This window comes from Portunus trituberculatus, chromosome 44 (genome assembly GCF_017591435.1).
Source record: "Portunus trituberculatus isolate SZX2019 chromosome 44, ASM1759143v1, whole genome shotgun sequence".
Classification (NCBI taxonomy): domain Eukaryota; kingdom Metazoa; phylum Arthropoda; class Malacostraca; order Decapoda; family Portunidae; genus Portunus; species Portunus trituberculatus.
In genome coordinates this window covers 19,768,826-19,786,325 of record NC_059298.1, presented here as the reverse complement: position 1 = coordinate 19,786,325, position 17,500 = coordinate 19,768,826, and the positions used below count along the sequence as shown (strand labels likewise).

Below are 17,500 nucleotides of genomic sequence, written 5' to 3'. Positions count from 1 at the left end.
GACGCTGCTCGAGTGGATTATAACGCTAATAGATCGGCCGAGAGGGATCAAAGCACGTACGAGGCTAAGTTTAGTACATGAACCATCCACTAGTCTTTTTCTGAATTGGCCTCCTCCTTTTCTTTCTCCTCTTCTTTCTCTTTCCCCTTCTCCACTTTCATGTCTTTCTTTCCACCTTCGTTTTTTTTATTGATTAATTGGTTGATATTTTGGTGTCGTAACGAAGAAGTCATATGGCACTCCTCCTTCTCCCCTTCTTCGTCTTCCTCTTTCATTTCCTTCTGTCGACCTTTACTTCCCTCCCTTTCTTACTATCGTCTTTTTTTCTTTTGGGCCTTTTCACTTTATTTGTTTCTGCCTGTGTTCATTTTAAATTTTTTCTTTCCCACTTTTTTCCCCTCCTCGGCTTCCTTCCCGTCTTTGCATTATACTAGTTTTCATATTTTTTTCTTGTACTTATGCATTTTGTTTCCCATTCTCCTCTTTATTTCTTCCATAGACATCGGATATGTTTCTTCCTTTCTCATCTTATCCCATCTCATGTTCTTATTTTTTCCTCTCTTTTCTCTTTCAATTCAGTTCCTTTTCTATAACATTCTTCACCGCTGTATTTCTTCTTTCTATTCACCGCTGCCTCATCGACACTTTCATTCCTTCACAAAAGCTCTAAAGATCCTCATTCAATTATCTGAAAAATAAAAGAACATTATTTTGATCAAGTCACATTAAGAAAATCGAATCATTCGCCACTCACAGGTAAAGTTTTCCTAATTGATTCTCAGGACACGTCGTGGTGCCAATCATAAACAATATAGGAAATTCGGCAAAATAAAAAAATATATATATATAATATATTCTCGATTAATGAAATGAAATGTGCTTGTGAAGTGTACCGTATTATTTTACTACGAACCCCCCTCATAGTTGTATATTGATTTATCCCTCTCCCCTCCCACACATACTGATGACCTTTAGAAGCAAAAGATAGTAAAACATCACGATATTTCCGCAGAAAAAAAAGATAAATAAATGAATAAAGAATAGATAGATAAATAAATAAATTAATAATAATAATAAATAGATAAATAAATAAATAATAAATAAATGAATAAATAAATAAAAATAGATAAATAAATAAATACATAAATAAATGAATTAATAAAATAAAAAATGCTACTATTAACATAATCACCACAATCATTTCATCACTGATTATCTTCATCACTATTATTAGCCTTTAGAATATCACTGTACTCTAAACTCGAATCTTTCCTCAAGTGGCAGTCCCTGTAACTCCATTCATCTCGATTAGCAGTCCTTCTACTGGTATAATCCATCTGCTTCGCTACCTGTGCTGCCTTCTTTTTTCGCCACCACCAACAGGTAAATTAATAAAAACACACTTTTTCCTGCACCGCTCTCATCACTTCAAGGCGCTGAGGAAGTAGAAAGATTCACTACCACGTTGCCATCTCCGGTACAAAATTATAATACTTAGCCATTTCTCCTACGTCACTATACTTAATCACTCCCATCCAGCCCGCCTTTTCTGCTGCTGCCGCCACTCACCTTCCCTGGCACCTGTACCGCATCTACACGTGCATGATATGAAGTGCCGATAGAAATCAAGGCGTTGCTGTGAATTAATTGCACTGCTACAGCAACATAACTCTGGCATTTATGTCCGTTGCACAACACACTGCGGCTGATTAGTATCTTGATGCATCTGTTTCTCTCTATCCGTTTGCTTATGTTTTCGTTTCTGTTCATCTCTTATTGTAATTGACAATCACTCCCTCTCTCTATGAAGATGAGGATTTAAACCTCAACCGGTTGTTACAACGAAAAAAAAAAGAAAAAAAAAAAAAAAACCTCGAGCCTCAGAGAAAAGCATCGCGGCTCACCATCACCCCTCCACCATCTCGTCCGCCCCGCACTGCTCCATTCACGTCATTCAGTCCGATTTACACTCCGCGATATTGATTATTTTCTCCTCTTCCTCACTCGGCCACTGCGGTGTACTGATCCTCTCTACTGATTCTATTTACCTATTTCCAATTCTTTGATACAACAGCTCGGAAACTCAATAGGTATCACGCACTCTTGCATGACAGGCTAATATATTCAATAACATAGAGGAATATTAAATTAGACTCCGTTTTAGATATAAACCTTTCTTCGGTTTATATTCTAAAGGAGAACAAAGACTCAGCTGACTTTTCTTCACCTATTCTTTGTGTGTCCTTGTTCGATCATCATCAAGCAAAATAAAGTATCACAAACATAGCAAATCTATACAGAATGGTGAAATGTTTCCTCGTCACATGATTGTTGGGTAGCATCACTGCCTATCATGCTGCAGTATGCGTATATTTGCCGCATCTTCACGCTACATACCCATACAAAATGTCAAGTTATCTTTAAATGTGCACCACACTGTCCCACTGTATAGAAGCTACTCCGTTTTGTGTAACCTTAATGTTGATGTATAACTAAAATTAATGCTTTACCTTTTTGTTTACTGTATTTGATATTTCTTCTTAAACTATTATTGGCTTCAACCGTATCCTTTAGTTTACATTGTCTAAACTACGAATTACTCTGCCAATTAAGTTTTTAGTCCGGGTTATCATTCAACTGTATCTATTTGTACTAACGTCCTTTTCACTGCTAAGGATATCACCTCCGATACACAAGCAAGAGAACATCATTAATGCATTTTCAATTTCATTTATTTATCATCATTGATGATTATTTTATTCAACTGAGCAGCAAATCTGAATGGAAAATATCACCTTTGCTGCAATGTCTTCATTCAAATCCATAATTCTTTCCCTTACACGCTATCGGAGTCACGCTGCGTCCCTTAGCACCTGCCAGTACCGCAGTAAACATCCCAGCACGCCGCTGGGGACGCTTCACGAAGGTGCCGGGAATCCGAGAGAACATTCCCCGACAGGCTTGGTGAAAATAACGTACCCGCTCTTCTCATCTCCCGGGGGATGGTATTATATTGATCGAGAAACACAATGGAATGCGTCCTCTCCTCCCTAGAGATTACTACTACTCGTTCTTCTCTCCCTTACCCTCCCTCTCTTCTCCCTCCGACCATCCCTTTAGCTGGTTATAAGTTGTAATTGTTTCCTTTATATCGTTTATATAGGAGAGAGTGGAAGGGGAAGGTATTACTGTTAAGTGTATATGCTCACTGACTGTATATGGTAAGTACGCTCCAGTGTGTAGATTAATCGTGACTGTAGTGTTGGTAGGAATCAAACCAGTAAAGATTGTATATAAATAAGTACCTGTTATGGATTATAGTTGCTTACTGTTCATCTACTCATCCTTTATTGGATTGCATTGACAAGAATCAAAACAATAAAATTTATGCATAAGCGAAGGCTTGCTATGTAGATAACAGTGTGCATTATCATAGGTGCTCGCTGTGTATGTTTTCAGGTTTCACTGTACAAAAAATTCTACCGAGAACCTTGAACATATTGGCAAAAAGCAAAGCAGTGAGGTTTTAGCATAAGCGAGAATTTGCAAAGGAAATATTATTGTGCATTACAATAACCATTTAATGATTTTCTTCAGTTTTCATTACACAGATACTCGACCTATCGCTGGACTGAAGCTTGCTGTGTATTTCAGCCTCATATCAATATGACCAGGCAACAAACACTCCAGTACAATTTTGCTAAAGCAGTCAATTATTTTTCATGTCTCTACAATAATTCTCCGACACCTTAGATTCTCGCCGTGCCTCTCTTCAGCATATTGGCGTCTTGCGCTTGAAGACTCCCTCAGTCTAATGCAATATTGTTCCCTCTTCGGCACCTCAGTGTGAGTGTACATACTAAACATCTGCTTTGCGACTCACTGCTGCCACTTTGCGGGTATTACATCACTATGATATACTCGAGTGTCGGCAGCTAGGTACTATTCATGTCTTCCAGCGGCCTCAGATGTTTGCCTGGCCGAGTCGTCCCTGCCAGCGCGGGTCGGAGGGGCGGCGACACTAATGGTCGGCGGGGCTACCCAGCGTGACATTCCCCACATGGTCTGGTAAAATCGGCCACGACATGTGCTATCGAACGTATTTACGGAAATGAACTTTGTTATTGGCCAACGAATGGATATTATACACAATGTTTTTCATCATTCGTATCGATCCAATAAATAAAAACTTTCGTGGATAGTCAGAGATAAGAATAGAACTAGAAATATAGGAGATACAAATTAATTTCATTAAACAGAACGTTCTTTGGAAAATGTTATATCTATCTATCTATCTATCTATCTATCTATCTATCTATCTATCTATCTATCTATCTATCTATCTATCTATCTATCTATCTATCTATCTATCTATATATATATATATATATATATATATATATATATATATATATATATATATATATATATATATATATATATATACACACACACACACACACACACACACACACACACACACACACACACACACACATATATATATATATATATATATATATATATATATATATATATATATATATATATATATATATATATATATATATACACACACACACACACACACACACACACACACACACACACACAAACACTCAAAGGAGAATCACTCACGACATCACAAAAGAACAGAAAAGTGCGAAGATAAAGAACAAAATCTAAAACAGCCTTGTTTCTACCACATGAAGAACCCGCATGGTGATCTCAGCCTTCAAATGGCGGGAGCAGATGGCAATGCAAAACAACACCTGCAAAAAGAAAGAAAAAGAATCGTAGTCGCACCCGATGAATTTCATCGAAACAAAATTAGACCAGGAGGGCTTCATCGATTTGGATCCGGAGGAGTCTCAATAGTAGTCTCTTGACGGGAGGCTTTGAGGACAAGGTATTGAATGGAAAGTGACCGCGCCGCACACCAGGACTACCTTCGTTCATTCCGTCCCCTCCACACCATTCATATCCTTTCTGGTGAGGAGTAACAGGCATCTCAAGGTTGACATTTCATTCTTAGTTGGTATTTTCTATGTGATCGTTGTCAACAATTTCTAAGAGCTGCAGCGCTTGTTATTTATTTGGGTATTCTTTGAGCTGTGTTATATTTCAGGGTTTTCTTACGAAAGGAAATAACAAAAAATCGTTATCTCCCGCCCCTTGTCCGTGCTCGTTATATCACAACAACCGGGACACCGGTCGCCGCCCTCACTGGCTGAGGGGACGAGCGGCGGCGAACGGGTTTGCGTCCTTCACCGCCCGCGCGTCTAACCCCTCTCTCCTTCACCTGCTGCATGATGATGATTAATAAATGTCACATCGCACTTTGCAGACTTTATTTTTCTATTGCGATTTAAATAAAAAAAGTATAGTTACGGTGATTTTCTTCCTTTGTTGACCAATAATATTATGATACACATGAATATATCTTTATTGTACGTCTTTTGCATATCTCCGCTACCTTCTTGTCTGATCGGTAGTTTTCACGCCAGCCTCCATCGTCACAACGCAGGTTCTACAGGTATAAATATACACACACTCACAACAACCTCGCAACGCAGATCCATACGTGCACAAATCCAGATTCCACCATACGTCTGTTTATCCATTCCATCATCGTATTTTAACACCAGAGACACAATCGGAAATTTAAACTCGAATAGTTAAATTCATAGCGGTCACTTCCCCGCATCCCCCTTCATACACGCCTTTGATGAACCACTTCAGTTTGTTGCCGCTTAAACACTACTGAAATTAGTGAGTTAAAACAAATCATGGATCGCTGATTACACTGACGGATCACTCGGATGTAGACTCTTAATTAACCACCTGCTGATCACACCTGGAACATGGCACTATATCCGAGGCACAGTGTTTAACTTTCTAGTTTTCACTTAAGGGTCAGTCTGCGAAGCGTCTGCGGTCCTAATAATGCACACTATTTTCTTACTCATAAAGACACAAGGACACTAATGCGGCTGTGGAAGTCACTGTTGGCAATGGAGAGTCCTTACCTGCTAGTGACGAGCGGGTCGCGGCGTGAGGCTCAGAAGGTTGAGTGAGGGGCGCGCAGGGCTGCTCAAGACTGGCTTCTCCCTTCCCCTCGCCGCCTCAGTCCACTCCCGTCTGAGGGGAAGGCAGGTGCACAACTGTTAGCTGATTTGTTGTCGTAACTACACCTTCCGTCCCGACACATATCGACACCGACAGCCAATCATTGAACGTGCATTATCCTTGGCTACACCTCCCTCATAACATAATGCAACCGTCTCCCCTCACCCAGCTGGGTCTCCCCTCAGGCCGCCAATCAGCTTGCGAGTTCCAGAGGTATAGCCCCGCCTATTCCGTGACGTCACAGTCCCTGCCAACCAACTGAAGGGGCAGCCTTGCAAGAAGCTCCTCCCGTCGATGAAGTTTAATAGAAAATGGAGTTGACCCCACCCACAATTGCAGTGTCCGGATGTCCTAATTCAGTTACAGGAGTCTGTTTGTGTTTAAGTGATTAACATAACGAATCTGCGAGATCCAGACTCTAATTCACTTGCCAATTTTGGTGCATTGAGCCAGGAAACGGGCGGCGGAACGAGCCTTACAGGGAGGCGGCGAGACTCGAGACTTACGACGGGGCGACCTGATCAGGAACAATGAGGACAGCGGGTTGAGTAAAACGGCATCGCGCGGCCTCAGTTGTAAGTACGAGGGGTTAATGGGCGCCTCGTTAATGGTTCCGCCCCAGTGAAGAATAAAGAGAGGGAGGGAGAGGAAGGGAGAGGGAGAGAGGGAGGGACACAGACTTAGCTTTCGTCCATATATAACTACCTGGTGAGTTTGTCCATGTGAATAAATGTTGATAGCACGTGTTGTTACGACGAGGCTCAGGAGCATGCGCTGGGAAGGAGGGGAAAGGGGAGGGAAGGGAAAGGAGGGGAGAGGGGAGGTGGTAGGGGAGAACAAAGGACTCTTGGGGACACCTTGGGAATCCTGCCGCGTCTCTACCTGAATCCTGAGCGGTCCTGGGGGAGATGGCGGGGGAGGGGATGGGGATGAGATGTGTTTGTGTGCGAGTCTGCGGTGTGTGGAGGAGGCGGTCTGTGTCTGTACGTGAGCCTCATGGAGCGTCCACCAGCAGACCACTTCCATTGTAGCGTGGGAAGAGGAGAGGGTGGAGGAGGAGGAGGAGGGAGAATGAGAAGGAGATGGAGGAGGAGGAGGAGGAGGAGGAGGAGGAGGAGGAGGAGGACGGGGAAGGAAGAGCAATGGAGAGGAGGAAGAATGGAAAAATGGAAATAGAAAAAAAAAATGAAGATGATAATAAACCATGAATGAAAATTACCAAATAAACAAGCAAAGGTCAACAAATTTATACAAAAACTTGATAAAAATAAAACAAAATCAAAATAATAACATTCATGAAAAAAACAAAAGACTAAAATGTAAAAAAAAGAAAAAAAATTTACCTTGAGTGATGAAGTACAGGAGTTGGTCACTAAACCACTTGTCACAGTAGCTCTGGAACCTCTGACGTCTCTATCTAGACATGCAGAGAGAGAGAGAGAGAGAGAGAGAGAGAGAGAGAGAGAGAGAGAGAGAGAGAGAGAGAAAGTCATAAAATCCACACAAGCACTCAGCACAATCATACCTAAGATACGTTGGAAACAAAACAAATTAAGCAATGTGTGCACTCCTCGTATTTGTGATATACACACACAGAAATTACCCTAAGTGCTTCACTCACTGACCAATATTGCGTAAAGAAAGAATCCAATAAATCTTATTACTCTAATTTTCAGTAATAACGCAAGACAGCTTTAAGAGAGAGAGAGAGAGAGAGAGAGAGAGAGAGAGAGAGAGAGAGAGAGAGAGAGAGAGAGAGAGAGAGACCACAAAAATATAAACTAACCTTTATATATCACATTTTCTTTTATATAAGAATAATTACAATAATTTTTTCATGAGAACATGGAAATGCTACTCTTCATGTACTTATTCTTTAATTTCTTACTTGAACCGAGTCTCCATCTATAACCTTTAACATTATTCCAGTTTACATATAATAGTCGCTACTTACTGCTTATCACTCATTCATTCACCCTTACTTTTCTTGTAAATAATATGAAGGCACTTACTATGAAAGGATTATAAGAAGCAATAGTCGAGGTGGTGGTGTGATGTGGGGAGGCCTTGGCTAACTCATGGCGTGCTAACGTGCAACTTAACTCAGGCAGGAGTGGGGCTGGTCACGCGAGGCTCAGAGAGGAACAGGAGTACAATGGGAAGAGGAAAGAAAGAGAGGAGAGAGAAAGACTGAGGGGAATGAAAGGATACGGCGCGACTAACTGAAGGTGGTAAGGAAATTCAGCTTGAGATATCTCAAAGCTTTCCTTTCTCCTGCAAGGTAACTTTATTATAATTAATTAAACTGAAGGTTGATTGTTGTATTAGTAAGGGTATAGGGTTATACAATGTGATACCTGAGGTTTAGGAATGATTTTGTTACCTTATGCACGATAATGTTCACTATATCCTGCAAAGAAATGTTGGTTACTGAGTGCGTTTGCTGAATTATAATGCCAACTTTATGTAATATTTCAGGATTATTTTCTATAAAAATGCATAGATGTTTTCGATACTTTCCTTCAAGATAAACGACCTGTAATATAACGTGCTATTTGTTTGTGTGTGTATTTGCAAAGACACAAGGCTAATTCAACGTGCTTTGATCAACTTATCGTGGAAATGTTTATCGTGCCCTAAAAAGTAAATTTCTATAATAATAATACTTCCCATTCTGTTTACTTTCTCAAAATAAGTTATTCATCATGTTCTACAAGCTACCAATATTTTCACCATATATATTAAACAAAAGAAAAAGTTATTCATTTTCATCATGTAAAAATAATCGAACATTTATTCATCATATCCTAAAAGTCAGGTACTACTACAAGATAAAAGCATAACAATCAAAACAGAAAAAAATATGTGGAAATAATGACACTAGAAACTGAAATGAGGAATAAAAATCTACATAAAAACACATACAAGAAAATGGAAAGAAAAGTTAATTACCTTCACGATTTTCCGCAAGCTGAGGTACTTGTTATATCTATTCTAAAAAAAGAGAGTAGTAGTTTATTGTGATCAACTTACCTGCTACAAATTCTAACATACATCCTGGAATACAACGGCGGAAAGATAAATAAAGAAAAAAAATAAAACGTTAGAAAATACAAAAAATAATATAAAACCTGAAACTACATCAAAGAGAGAGAGAGAGAGAGAGAGAGAGAGAGAGAGAGAGAGAGAGAGAGAGAGAGAGAGAGAGAGAGAGAGAGAAAACATGTAGTTCAATCCATTAAGAATACAATCCCACATTCCGTCATGAAGGACAGCCATTATCAGGCACTTCATCCCGCGGGACAAACACAAGCCATTAGTATGACTTATGCAGGTGACCATAACACTCGGGTAAGGTGAAAAACAACGACCACTAAGTACACGCTGCTACCACCTCTAACTTATACTCCTTACAAGCTGGAAATGAGGAGGAATTAATGTGGAATGCAGAACAAGTGTAGTAAGTATCGAAAAACATGTAAGTCTAACACTGAATACTTATTAATGAGAAGCAACAACCTGGAAGTCTTGTAATCAGTAGTTTATGCAATCTAGAAAGTAGGAGGAATTAATGTGGAATGTAGAATTAATATCGTAAGTCTCCAAAAATATGCCGTAAGTCAAAAACTGAAATCTTACATCATATACGACTAGAAATTTGAAGGTATTGTAATCTATACTTTATATAATTGAGAAAACAGAAGTTATTTAGGTGGTATGCAGGACAAAAGAGAGTAAATGCTGAAACAAAGAAAAAGAAAAAAGAAAAAAACCATGCTGTGAGCCAAACAGTGAATACTTATATATGATCAACAACTTCCAATTCTAGTCATGCATTTTAAATACCCTGGAAAAAAGGAGAAAATCATGAGGAGCAACACAAATACATTATCAAACATGGCTTACATCAAATAGTCAGCAATTACTATATACAAAGAACGACCTGAAAATCCATTAATATAATTCAGAAAAAAAGTACAAATCAATGTAGTGTTAGCATGCAGAACCAAACCCCAAGAAAAACATACATGAATCAAACAATGAATATTCATTACATAAGAACAACAACTGGCAAACAATTTGAGCCGTACCTTGTATAACCAGCAACCCACTCACAACACAAGAAAAAAATATAATTACACCAATAATATGAAATGCAGAACAAATACACAATACTGAAAAAAAATAATAGTACATGTTATACCAGCAACACTTCATATGTCCATAAGTCTGACCTATACCTTTCATATAATCCAGAAGAGATATATTATTGAGGCATGAGGAACTAAATAAAATTCATGTCGAGAAAGCATCACGTAAATCAAGTACCTAATACTTTCGACCTATACTTTATATAACCCAGAGAAGAGGAGAGATTAATGTGGTATGCAGATCAGACCAATGAGTAGTACGTGTGGGGAAAAAGCGACATACATCAACCACTGAATACTTAGGCAGGAGTAACCCTGCTGAGGTGAAAACAGTGCCAGCTAAGTAAGCGTTACAAGTGCTTCTCACCTATTCCCTTTATAAGCTGAGGAAAGAAAAATTAATGTATTAATGTGTTCTGCAATACGTGTCTTGACTTCATTCCTTGACATTCTTTTTTTCCAATAACCATCTTCAACTTTTTACACCTATTTCTCCATTAGCGGCTTTAAGTTTTAATTCAAATAGTTTATTCATACAAAGTAAAGTTATAATGCAATATGAATTACTAGAAGTAAGTCTTCAAATGCTTAAGATATGCTGATCAGGAACGCGTACCTGTAAGAGAGTCATCAGGCGTCTCAAGACTATAGGGAATTCATTCCTTGCCCTGTGTCGGTTTTCTTATCAATTTTTGGACATTTGATGGTAAGAAGTCACTCTTCTATTTTTCTTCATTGTTACTTGTTATTTCCGCACAAAGCAGTGTACTGATGGCCTGAAAATTACATTGAGGTGATAAATATTATGGGAAAAGCTATAGTTGGTAAATTAAGTTCATTAAAAATAAAATAAAATATATAGAAAATTGTAAGGTTTATGTAAGAGAATATTATAACTTTGAAATATAAAGACAATTTTTAAAAGAAATAATTCTATAAAACGTAATATAATGACAAAACACTCAAAGCATTTTAAAACAAAGAAATTACATGAAACAACGATACAAAAGAAAAAGACTTTAGATAGAAAACAAGGAAAAACACATTTTAATCAAGATAAAGACACTGCAATGTATATATATATATATATATATATATATATATATATATATATATATATATATATATATATATATATATATATATATATATATATATATATATATATATATATATATATATATATATATATATATATATATATATATATATATATATATATATATATATATATATATATATATATATATATATATATATATATATATATATATATATATATATATATATATATATATATATATATATATATATATATATATATATATATATATATATATATATATATATATATATATATATATATATATATATATATATATATATATATATATATATATATATATATATATATATATATATATATATATATATATATATATATATATATATATATATATATATATATATATATATATATATATATATATATATATATATATATATATATATATATATTACGCTCATGCATACCCACAAATAATTTCAAGTGAAGAAAGCTATGCAAGTTTAAATGAGGGAAAGAAGCAACGAACAAAGGAAAAAAGAAAAGCAGATCAGTAATAAATGATTGAAAATATATTAGATAAAATATAAGTACAATAAGGAAGGTACGTATGAATCACCATGGAACAGCTCTCGACAGTGTCACCTAATGGGCGGCCAGCCACTGCTTCATCAAGTTTGATATACACTAGTACCACACTTCTTTGGAGACACATTCCTTGCTGACACATTCCCGTACTATAATGCACCAATGACAAGCTTAGTACTTTACAGAATAATATATGACTACTTCCAACTGCCCAACCTTCATTATGTAATCGTTCACATAATAATTTGTTTACTTCAGAATTACGTAATGTTTGGTGTTTATATATTTATTAGTCAGGAACAATTCACATCTTGCCCTATTGTATATAGTTTTCTAATCTAACTCCTTGTATTAAAATCTTATCGTAAATCATTATGACTCTAAAATAACAATACACAAGAATCCACATTATTTCTTTTTTATATTTTCTTCCGCAAGTTAGAAAATATCTGAACACTAACACATAATTACTTAAAGTACGTATCAGCCTATATATTATCCTTTCCTTTCAAGGTGGTTTTGATGATAGCTATTTATTTCATTCCGGGCGCAGCAGGAACGAAGGAGAAGAGTAAGAAAAGAAGAGGAACCGGTTAAAAAGATCCCAAGAATTATTGTTGACAGATATGGAGGCAACAAATCGAGCTGTAGAAAGGAAATTCAAACTAAACTACAGAGAATGTAAAGGAGAAGAAGACGGAATGGGGGGAGAGAGAGAGAGAGAGAGAGAGAGAGAGAGAGAGAGAGAGAGAGAGAGACCAGGAAAATCGAAAAGAAAATGAAGAACAAGAATATAAATAAGAAAATCAACAAAGATGAAGAAGAAGAATTAAGAACAAATAACAACACAGGAACCAGTAGTAACAGGGTCATTGCCACTTCAGCATCCCTCAATTTCCTCTATTAATCAGGGGACACTTGGGAGCACACATGTTCCCCTCACGCTTACCTCTTCAAGCTTTACAGTTCAGCCCAGATATATAGTAAACTTTTCCTGTTGGTTTGGTCAATGTATGGTAAGTCACGAACACACACACACACACACACACACACACACACACACACACACACACACACACACACACACACACACTGACATCCATCACGACTTCTTTGACTCTACTGGTGGTCAATGATATACTATTATTGTTCGAATGAGTGTGTTAACTTGACCGTCACTTTACCACTGTCTGTTCCACTTCACTCTCTTCTATATCTTCATTTGTTGCTTATATTATTAAAAGTATGATATTATGGTTACATTTAATGTGTTGAACTGAAATCTTTTTATTCTCTTTTTTTAATATTGTTATTGCTTTAAAGTAAAAAGGAGCTTCGGTCAACAACAACAACACAAGTGATATAGTTAAAGTTTTCTTTGAAAGTGCCAGTCTGTAAAGAAAGCAGTTCAAAATTATGCCTTGAATTACATGAAAAAATTTTATTATTATCAAATCATGTGAATATGTTTGGAACAGTATTCCACTTCACACCACTCTCAAATGAACAATTATCTTGGATGATATCCTGGGCGAAGGAACTGATAATAATCTTGTATTCTCTGAGTACACAAGAAAGGCATTATGTACTTATTTGAAAATAATGCTATTCTCATCATTACAAGAAATATGAGGTTGGATCACACTCCACCACTGTCTGTGATTTTACACTCTATATAATTTCCATTATCAATGTATTCGTCGCTGCCTGCCAGCTTGTGGAAACTAGTAATGACGCAAGGGATATCAGCAGGTTAATCCGTGTTGAAAACTCTGGAGAGAGTTGGATGGCAGAAGCTGGAGGCTTAGGAAGAAGTAAGTGTAGTGAGCAAAAGTCATGGTGTTCTAATACGAAGGGTTCTCAACATATCCTTAATTATCATCTTTTTTAATTTTTCTTTATTGATGTATGTTTATTTATTCATGAAATTTGAGGTCTTTAAATTTATCATAACATGGTCGCATGATGCACGGGCAAATATAGCTAGTGGTGAATATAGAATGTGCTAAGAATGAGATGTTTATGCTTAGCTTATAATGCCATCATGATTTTTTAGTTACTTGATTATATGAATAATTACAATATATAATTAATCTTTATATATATATATATATATATATATATATATATATATATATATATATATATATATATATATATATATATATATATATATATATATATATATATATATATATTTAAAGACAAGGTTCACTGAAGGTACTAATGCCCCTAAAGAGTTTGGTCAAAGAGGTTATCCAGAAACCGCAGTAGTATGTATTCTAGCTTGAGAACCTTTGCAAGCGGAGTATCCACTTAATTCAGATCTATTCCAATACCTTTAACTGAACCATCAGCATACATTCTGCTACGCTTTATCCCGTCAAAAAGATAGTTTTTAAAAACCTACATACATTATTAGTTAGGTTTTTGTCAGTTTTATCTTATTGATATAACGGAATTTTTATTGAAGTAGGCCTATACCATTAGAATCATAGATGCCCTCATGAAAATTCAGAGAAATTTCAAGTAGAGCCAGCACAAATACAGACGTTGCATAAAATCAATTAAGTTAATGAGATTAAATATACAAGTCTCCCATCTTTTCTCCATCTTCTGTCCCGTAGCACACACAGAAAAAGTTAAAATACAAAAGTCACTCACCTTTCACTCATTTTCTGTCCTAACGTACTCGCAGAAAATGGTCTAAAATCAGTAACTATGGAAAAGTTAGGTGGCGGAAGCTGGAAACTTGCTATATGCATGAGTTACTATGATAGTATGGGTATTATTATTTTTTTTTCTATGGCATATATTAAATCTATATTCGTCTCTCTCTCTCTCTCTCTCTCTCTCTCTCTCTCTCTCTCTCTCTCTCTCTCTCTCTCTCTCTCTCTCTCTCTCTCTCTCTCTCTCTCTCTCTCTCTCTCTCTCTCTCTCTCTCTGTCACCACTTCACATACATAATAATATAATAACATTAGAACGTAAGAAAATAAGGGAAGCTACATTAAGCCATCAAGCCTACACGTGCCAGTCCATGTTTGAAGTATACCTAGTACCTATTCCACCAATAACACCATCTATAAATTTGCCTAATATTTCTTTAAAGCTCCCTAATGACTCAATACTAACACCCTAATTTCTGAATCTTTCCATTAATACAGAGCAGGATTTGAGATAGTTCACCTTACATAAAATATTAACAAGAGCCGAGCACAGTTTGACTTACTTAAAAGATATCTTTACTGAGCAGGTTATTGCCTAACAGTTGTGCTAATAATAAAACTTCATAAAGCATTAAGCAAAATAATGGCCAAAGAGAGCTCTTCATCGTACAGTAAGGAAGATTATGATCATATAATCATATTTAGCTATTGCATTATGCTTCTATTGCAAATCAGCCCAACCAGATTGCTATTTCATCTCTTCACGTATTCCTTTATTCTGCCTTGCCTTTACTTAACAATCTCTAAGTTGTTATTCCGTTAGCGCGTCCGTGTACGCATTTGTACAGAACATGGCGTAACTTATATATGTTTGTTTTGTTCACATTCTCAACGAAGCCATATCATTGAACAAGATAAACACTTATAATACATAGAAAAAAATCATGGATCAAATATGGAGGGGTTTCACTATACCTCTACATCTTTCTTTTCCTTTCTCGTCTCGAATGCCTTTTGCTTTGCTGTCTTTTTCTTATATAAAAATGTAGTCCTAGGTCAGATCACCTTGTGAGGACCGTAAAGTTTGTTGTAGCCGGTGTATCTGTGTAACACTATGTAATTCTCGTCCTCTTTGTAGAAACGTAGAGATGACACCTCAGGACTAGGATTAAGATCAGAGTCGGTCAGTTACGTCCTGTCGTCTTCCCTCTATCATCGCCATCCCTTTCTTCTATACATCACTCATCCATCTTCACTTTGAACTTTATACGCAGGTCGTTGCCTAGCTCCATTTCTGTCATTGTGATGCGATTGTTTCCAGAATCCTCTGTGGAAGTTCCCTCCCCTGCTTCCAGTGGAAGCAGGCCAACCTTTCTAGTCGGTGGCATCAGAGAGGAGAGAGTCGAGTAGATGTTGATAGTTGGCATTTCTCCACAAGTATAGGACATGTCACTATGTTCGGGAGGCATAAACTTCAGAGTGCTTGACTTGTCGCCTTGAGTTCGCACAGTTATTGGAGTTTGGAAAGGCTTACATATGGGTGATGTCTGGGATTTCGCCACGTTATACATAGAAGGAGGCAGGTCTTCAGAACGATTAGGGGCTAAAACATGTGGCATATAGTCGAAAGTACTGTTCTCATATTTATTATCTTCAAGAAATGTTGTGTTATCTTCCTTTTTCACATCCTGAGGTTTGTGTGGAGGCTTCTGCAGGGGCAAGGCAGGGAGGATTGCAGGCCTTTGAAAGGAGATAGGACTCAAATAGCTGTCTGATGAGGAAGATGATGATGGCTCGGGGTCAGGTATACGAGGCCTTTTTGTGGGAGGTTTTCGGGCGCGTTTCTGTAATGGTAAGACTTGTGAACATATGTAGTGAGTACTGTTGCTTCTGGTACTGTATTGTTTGTGGTAGGAAAAGTGTGCAGTGTTAACTGACCCTGTTGTTGTTGTTGATGGTGGTGGTGGTGGTGGTGTTGTTAGTGATGGTATTGGTGATGGTGGTGGTGATGGTGAGAGTGGTGATACTGTTGTTGTTAATTTTTAATTCTAAGGTAAGTCAAAATAACCACCTTTTTGCGTTTCTTTTCATTACTTCTGATAAGTCCAACCTGCATGAAATGTTCGTAAGTGTGCTCCACGATGAGTTGTACTTTCTGCAGCTGCTTGCCTGAACGAATAGCCTGCCACATATGTGCTACACGAAACGCGTGATGTCACCATGTTATGCCTGCCACTACGCTTTATATGATATATATATATATATATATATATATATATATATATATATATATATATATATATATATATATATATATATATATATATATATATATATATATATATATATATATATATATATATATATATATATATATATATATATATATATATATATATATATATATATATATATATATATATATATATATATATATATATATATATATATATATATATATATATATATATAGAGAGAGAGAGAGAGAGAGAGAGAGAGAGAGAGAGAGAGAGAGAGAGAGAGAGAGAGAGAGAGAGAGAGAGAGAGAGAGAGAGAGAGAGATATATATATATATATATATATATATATATATATATATATATATATATATATATATATATATATATATATATGATACAATAAACTTATGAACAAAGATATAAGAAAACAAATGCACACACATGCACACGAGAGAGAGAGAGAGAGAGAGAGAGAGAGAGAGAGAGAGAGAGAGAGAGAGAGAGAGAGAGAGAGAGACCCACCTTGGCTTGTAGACGCAATTTTGTGCAGCATCTTGTGAACAAGAAACACAAGACAGTCAGACCCACTGTCACACCAGCAGCCACCGACAACACCAACCCTGTTGGAAGAAAAGTCGCGATTAAGAATTCGTCGGAA

General features: G+C 36.6%; 2 protein-coding genes across 8 annotated transcripts in view; both read right to left on the bottom strand.

The window, feature by feature from the left end:
- The window catches only part of LOC123518990 (SKI family transcriptional corepressor 1 homolog-B-like), a 60,987-nt gene extending 52,065 nt beyond the window's left edge, over positions 1–8,922 (bottom strand). For 3 of the 7 annotated variants that reach the window (XM_045280095.1, XM_045280099.1, XM_045280100.1), the window contains exons 1-3: positions 8,142–8,920; positions 7,473–7,546; positions 6,030–6,141 (exon numbers count right to left, since the gene is read on the bottom strand). The gene's annotated coding sequence lies outside the window, so the exon portion shown is untranslated. Of the gene's footprint in view, positions 1–6,029; positions 6,263–7,472; positions 7,724–8,141 lie in introns of those variants that run through there. The other 4 variants (XM_045280101.1, XM_045280098.1, XM_045280097.1 and 1 more) reach the window with 4 other exon arrangements.
- Positions 8,923–14,847: 5,925 nt separating this feature from the next.
- LOC123519069 overlaps positions 14,848–17,500 on the bottom strand; it is a 3,379-nt gene continuing 726 nt past the window's right edge. Inside the window, exons 2-3 of the mRNA XM_045280246.1 lie at positions 17,365–17,462; positions 14,848–16,446 (exon numbers count right to left, since the gene is read on the bottom strand). Coding sequence (XP_045136181.1) covers positions 15,841–16,446; positions 17,365–17,462 — 704 coding nt within the window. The 3' untranslated portion in view covers positions 14,848–15,840. The remainder of the gene's footprint in view (positions 16,447–17,364; positions 17,463–17,500) is intronic.